The sequence below is a fragment of the Geospiza fortis genome, unplaced genomic scaffold (assembly GCF_000277835.1).
Source record: "Geospiza fortis unplaced genomic scaffold, GeoFor_1.0 scaffold178, whole genome shotgun sequence".
NCBI lineage: Eukaryota > Metazoa > Chordata > Aves > Passeriformes > Thraupidae > Geospiza > Geospiza fortis.
Window position 1 is genome coordinate 1428627 of NW_005054466.1, and position 6516 is coordinate 1435142.

The 6516-nt window shown below is 50.8% G+C and overlaps 1 protein-coding gene across 1 annotated transcript in view; it reads left to right on the forward strand.

Annotated features, from left to right (window-relative positions):
* SMARCC1 (SWI/SNF related, matrix associated, actin dependent regulator of chromatin subfamily c member 1) overlaps positions 1-6516 on the forward strand; it is a gene marked incomplete at its 3' end in the record, with an annotated part of 56070 nt that overhangs the window by 42168 nt on the left and 7386 nt on the right. Inside the window, exons 23-25 of the mRNA XM_031062817.1 lie at positions 2732-2787; positions 4040-4154; positions 5111-5265. Coding sequence (XP_030918677.1) covers positions 2732-2787; positions 4040-4154; positions 5111-5265 — 326 coding nt within the window. The remainder of the gene's footprint in view (positions 1-2731; positions 2788-4039; positions 4155-5110; positions 5266-6516) is intronic.

The following is a 6516-nucleotide window of genomic DNA, read 5'->3' on the forward strand; positions in this document are numbered from 1 at the left end:
CTGCTGAACAGAGTTCAGGAGCATCTTTGGTGCAGGGGAAAGGGATTTCAGGAGCTCTCTGCTTAAAGTCGAGGCTTCCCCTTTGTCCCTGGCTGATCAATTTCTCTGGGGTGTATTTTCATTAAGCTCATTAGATCCCATCTGAAAATCAGTGCAGTTGTGTTTGTGTCTGTGCCAGGGCCAGAGGCAATTCTGCCATGGCTGTGCAGGAGGTCAGGCGTGTTTGGGGCTTTGTGTCATCCTTTCATTTTGGAATTAGGGATTAAGTTTTACCAGACTCTACTGTTTTGAGGAATTCTTCACGGAGAGGGTGTTAAATTTATCAGAAGGGGCTGCCCAGGGAGGTGGTGGAGTGCAGAGGTGCCCCAGGATGTGGCATTCAGTGCTCTGGGCTGGGGACAAGGTGGGGATCAGGCACAGCTTGGCCTCCATGGTCCTGGAGGTCTTTTCCAGCCTTAATGACCCTGGGATCCTTTGAGCAGCCTGTGATTAGAGCCCAAACCTGCTTCCACCCAGGCAAACTCATTTCCCTAGACTGACAATGGATAATTGAAGCTGTTGTCCCTTGTCCCGTTGTGTCACACCCTGGGACCTGGTGGCCCTGGGAGCTGCAGCCACCAAGCTGTCACTGCCTGTCAGGGCTCTGCAGCTGATGCAGGAAAACACTTTTCAAAACCCATTGACCACAACCTGTGTGAAGCTGTCAGCCTCATTTCAACCTCACAAGGGCTGCTGCAGCCAGGCCAGAGGAGTGAGTTAAATCAGGGTGTTGGAATAACCTTGGTGTCACAGGTCCCTTCCTTCCCAGGTGGCCCTGGGCTTGGGAAGGAGCACCTGGGTTTGGGTGGTGTCCATCAATGTGTCCTGACACCCAGGAGGATCTGAGGGTACCTGGAGATGCTCTGTGTGCTTTTCCTTGAGAAAATCCTCCCTGAAGAGTGGCTGGGAAGCAGTTTGTCTTTCTGGGATGTCCTGTTTGTTTGGAGCTCCTACCTGACAGGGGGGGTCGGGCTCTGCTCCCAGGAACAGGGACAGGACGAGAGGGAACGGCCTCAGGCTGGGCCAGGGGAGGGACACCAGGAGGAATTTCTCCATGGAAAGGGGGCTCAGACCTTGGATCTGCCCAGGGAGCTTTGGAGTGCCCATCCCTGCAGGTGTCCCCGGAGTGACTGGATGTGGCACTCAGAGCTCTGGGCTGGGGACAGGGTGCACCTGATGGGCTGGAAGGGCTTTTCCAGCCTCAGGGATCCTGGGCTCCTGTGAATTTCTCCACAGCAGCAGCAGCATCAGTCCCTCAGCAGCTCCCATGGTCCATGGAGGGATCTCCTGGCCAGAGCAGCTGTGGCTGCCCCTGGATCCCTGAAGTGTCCAAGGCCAGGTTGGAGGGGCTTGGGGCACCCCAGGACAGTGGAAGGTGTCCCTACCATGGCAGGTGGCAATGGGATTATCTCAATGATCCTCCCCACCCAAAAATGTGAATTTAGATATTTCTATGCAGTATTTTTTTGTTTGAGTTCCACCAACCCGGGCACACTCAGAGTGTTCTGCACTTTGTCTCCCCTTTTTTGTCTTAAAGGATTGAATCCAGCTTTCTTTGTGAGCCCTTCCCTTTCCTGGAGGAATGACACTTTCCAGCCCAGTTTGGAACTCTGCTTCCAGGCTTGAAAGAGCTGTCTGACAAAATCTAATCGAGATTTTCCCTGTGACATTATTGGGTCACTAAATCCTAACTCTGAGATAAAACCTGTGAGGGAGAACGTCCCCAGTCTCCCTAAATTGAATTATGGTGGCAGATAGTTCAGATAAGGGGGTTTATCATCTTAAAATAGGCCAAGAGGAAAACTATTACCCTTCAGTCAGACATTTTAGTTGGTTTTTCTTGTATATGGAAGGGACTTGTGTAAAAATTTCTCTACAGAGCTGTTGCTGTTCAAGAAGAACGTTTTGTACCTTGTTTTTCTCAGTGTAGCACACAGGAATTAGCAGGAAAATGAGGATTACTGAAAATGAACCCCCAGCACCAGCTGATGTCTTCAGAAGCTTAGAGATGGATCAGGGCTTGTCACCAGCAGTTCTGCATCACCCCAGTCCAGGATCTAAATAAGCTCCTTTAATGCCTCTAGATAAATTGTGAAATCCTTGGCCAGGACCATGAGCTTCCTCTTGTCTCTCCTTGCAGAGCTGTGGATAAATTAGGATTTCTTGAACTTCTAAACAATCCCACAAAATATTCTAGATTCTAGAACATTATCCAGGCACCTCCATGGTGTTTCCATGGCTGGTTGTTGTCCCCTGATCTCCAGAACCAGCTGTCATTACAGGGACATTTTAAATCAGCGTTTTATAAAGCAATCAATGAATTTCCAAGGGCTGTGTCCTGAACACAGGATGCACTCCCAGCTCTTCCAGCACTCCTGCTATGAGGTGCACCCATCCAGCACCTGGAACAGAGACTCCTTAATCTTCATCTTTATTATTCCTTCTTCTGTCCTTGCGTTGGTCTCATTTCAACACCAGCTGGGCTTTGTCTGCTCTGGTTTAGGGCTGGGGGGGATGGAAGTGCCCCAGGGCAGGATTGGAGCAGCCTGGGCTGTGGCAGTTCAGTGCTGGCCCTTTGCTGGAGCCACTGGTGGAGAACAGCAGCTTTTGGTTAGCCAAAATAGAGAGGGACTGTGGGGAGTGGCTGTGGGGACAATCCTAAAACCCTAAACCCTCCCTGTTTGTTTCTCAGATGGAGCTGAGGAGGAGAAGATGGAAACAGAGGCCGAGGGGCAGCCAGCAGAGAAGGTGAGTGTGGGGCTGCTGGCAGGAGGCTCCTGGCACTTAAATCCTGAATGCAGGAGTTTTGGGGTGCCCGTGACACAGGTGCCAGCTGTGACAGTCTGTGCCCCCACAGGGGCCCTTCCCAGCCTCCACAGAGCTCCAGCTCAGTGCTGGAGTGTGGAGTGACAGCAGTGGGGCAGCGGGGGGGTTCTGGAAGGGAATGGGGACGGGGGATGCTGTGGGAGCTGGGACTGGAGCTGCACCAGGGGGGCACCCTCACCTGGGGGCTCTGGGCAAATGCCTGCCCCCAGCTCTCAGGGCACTCTGTTATTTCACTGCCCTTTCTGCCTGAGGGGCCTCCAGCTGAGCTGCTCTAGGACAATCCTCCCCACAGGAATTCTGGGCTGGCCCTTGGGCGTGGATGTGTTTATGATGCTGGGGGTGACCCACCCTGCCCTTAAAGATCACTAATTATCGTTATCCTTCAGCCTGTTGATAATGACCACAAGAACACGTTTGTGGCTTTTTCATAAGCTGTGTCCACAGACAGGCACCTCAAACTGCAGTGGGTGTTTCAGACATGAGCTGGGATTAAACCAGGAATTCCAGGATTCCAGTTTAGTTACTGCTAAATTAATATTTAAATTATTACTATTTTATTTGCTTATGTATTAATATAATTATGTTTAATATGTATTTTAATAAAATGAACATTTTAATTATATATGTAAATTAAATTTAAAATTTTTGTTTATTTATTATTTAATTCCTGCTACATTCCTGACAAGTAGATGGAAGTGGCTTTTTCTGGAATCTGCAGCAACAGGAGATATTTCTTGTTGCCTCCTTCAGCAGATGAGGAGTTCAGACTAATTGGGGCTGATCAGTGCAGCCTTGGGGTTATTTCCCACTCTGTTTTCAGATAGTTCCTCTGCCTCCCTGATCAACAGGGACATTTGGGCAGAGAAAAGTGGGGAACACTCACTCTAGGCTTGGAAATCTGCATGTTCCCAGACATCCCATGATTCTGTGACCTTAGTTCAGGAGTTTTTGTGCCCACAGAGTAACCCAGCTTGGCCTGGGTCACTGTTCTTGGCCCAGTTTACATTTACTTTTATTCACATTTGGGTTTGTCTGTCACATTTGGCTCAGGCAGCAGCCACCCTTTAAAATGTAACCCTTCCAATGTGGTAAGGAATTCCTGGGAAGCCATGCCCAGAGTTAACAGTGAGTGCCTTGTCTCCCTGCCCCTGTCCCACCCTCCCATCTCCTCCAGGTGGAGAGCAAAGCCGAGAGTGAGCCTGAGGAGGGGGAGAAGGTTCCGGAAGGGGAGAGCGAGCGGAACGTGGACAAGGAGCCCGAGAGCGAGGGGGCTGCAGAGCCCAAGACAGGTGAGGAGAGCTGCCCCTGCTCAGCTCCTCCCCAGAGGGCTGGGAACGTTCCCAGAGCTGCTCTGTGCTCACAGAGGTGCCACTGAGCCTCCCTGCAGAGCTCGGGCACCAAATCCCTCCCTGAGCTCCCCAGCCCTGGGCATGGGGGAGGAGCTGCAGCCCCCGAATGCCCGTGGTCATAGAAATGGGGGGGTTTGCCCAGATTCCAGATCATTTGATCATTTGGGATGCAAAGAAGTGGAACTGCTGGAGGTGTTTAAGGCTGGACAGGGCTGGGAGCAGCCTGGGACAGCGGAAGGTGTTTCTGGTGGCACTGGATGGGTTTAAGGTCCCTTCCAACCCAACCATTCTGGGATTCTCTGCTCATTTTTCCTACTGGAAGTTAATATTTCAGCTGAGTTTCCCTGGGAAGTGATGCAGAGCCTGGATTTTGACAGGCTGAAGAGTAACAACATCTACATAAAACCTTATTCTTTTTGACATTTCCCCTGTGTCTCATAAAATCATGGAATGGTTTGGGTTGGAAGGGACCTTAAACCCACCCAGTGCCCCCCCTGCCATGGCAGGGACACCTCCCACCATCCCAGGATGCTCCCAGCCCTGCCCAGCCTGGCCTGGGGCACTGCCAGGGATGGGAATGGATATATTGCTTTTTTCCTGCAATCCAGGATTCAGGATTTTAACACCGTGTAGAATAAGGAGTGCTTGGATTTGATGGAGTTGATGTGGAAATGATGAGGGGGAGCTGATGGCAGGTGCTGAACTGAGAGGATGGGAATGAAAAGCATCTAAAGTTGCCCCATTTGTTGGATCAGATCCTCTCAAACTGGGGTTCCCCTGTCAGCATTTGGATGGGGAGCAGTGCTGGAGCTGGGGATGAGTTAATTAGTGCCTGACTAATTAGTGTGGTGCCATGCTGGGAACACGTGTAACAGCCTGGGCTGGGTGTCTTGCAGAGGAAAAGGAGGCAGAGGAGAACAAGGAGAACGTTGATGGCAGCAAGGACAAAGAGGCTGAGGCTGGGAAGAAGAAAGTGGAGCACGAGATCTCGGAAGGAAACGTGGCCACAGCTGCAGCTGCTGCCTTGGCCTCTGCTGCCACCAAAGCCAAGGTTGGTGCTGTGCCAGCAGCCTGGGCCTGCCTGCCAGGGGCAGCAGAGTGCCCCTGGCTCCCAGAGCTGGGAGCTCACCCTGTGATCCCTGACACCTCACAGGAGCACCAGTGCTGCCTGCATCTCTCCTGCCTGAGCCCCTGGGGGAGATAATGAGCAGGGTTAATTAAGCAGCTCCTTGGTGATTATGAACGGGTTGAGCATCCCTAAGGAATAATCCCCACTGGGGGGTCCGGGTGGTGCTGGGGGGCACAAACCCTCTGATGGCCTCTCCTGCTGCCCCAGGGCTCCACTCCAACCCCTGGGCCCTGGCTGGGGCAGACACCGGGGGATGTTCACTCCTGGCACTGCAGCTTTCAGACACCTTAATGACCCTGTGTTGTGTTAAAAGCACGTTGGTGTGTCCTCTTAACTCCTGTTTGTGTGTGGTCTCTAACGAGCTGTGTTGAATCAGCTTTTCTTTACCCTGCAATTACTAATTGCACGTTGTCTTGCCTTTCCTTTTGCAGGAACCACACTGCTTTCATTGCTTTTAGAGTATCTTTCTCAAATCTGTTTTCTCTTTACAAATTCCTCTGGATTCAAGTTTTAATTTGGGTTTTTAAATCACTCTTGGATTCAGTATCACATTGCACCTGCTTTATAAAACCAAGAGCAAGGCTTGGATGATTATTCCTGATGGATTTTCTTGGATTGAATGAGGTGTTGTGTGTTCTATTAACTTTTCCACTCTGATCTTTGACTCTTTAACTTCAGACTTCTTCCCCAGCTGCATCCCCCAGGCTGGTGGGTGATGTCCTGTGCAGTCCCTCCTTCTGAACCCAGGAGATGGGGGATGTTTTAGTTCTTACCTTTCAAACCAGGCTGTAAAATCCCTCATGGCACACAGCTCCTTGTCCATTAAAATCCCAAACTGCAGCAAAGCTGAGGTTCAATATTTTGGTGAAGTGCAGAGCCCAGATTGGCTCTCAGTTCATCAGACTCACAGATATCCTCAGCCCAGTTGGACAAACCTGTATCTGTGTGAGGAGACATGAGGTTTAATCTGTGTTTTATGGAAGGCCACTTGCTCCAAGTGAAATGAGCTGCTGCTCCATTTTTCTGCAGATGAGGAGTTGGAGGGAGCAGGGGCCTGGCTGATGGCACTTTTCATTATGGCTGTAATAATGTTCTGCAAGAGCTTCAGCTTCCCATTGCAGGGAGGAATGTATTGTAATTAGGAGGCTGCACTTCAGAGTAGAATTCAGGTTC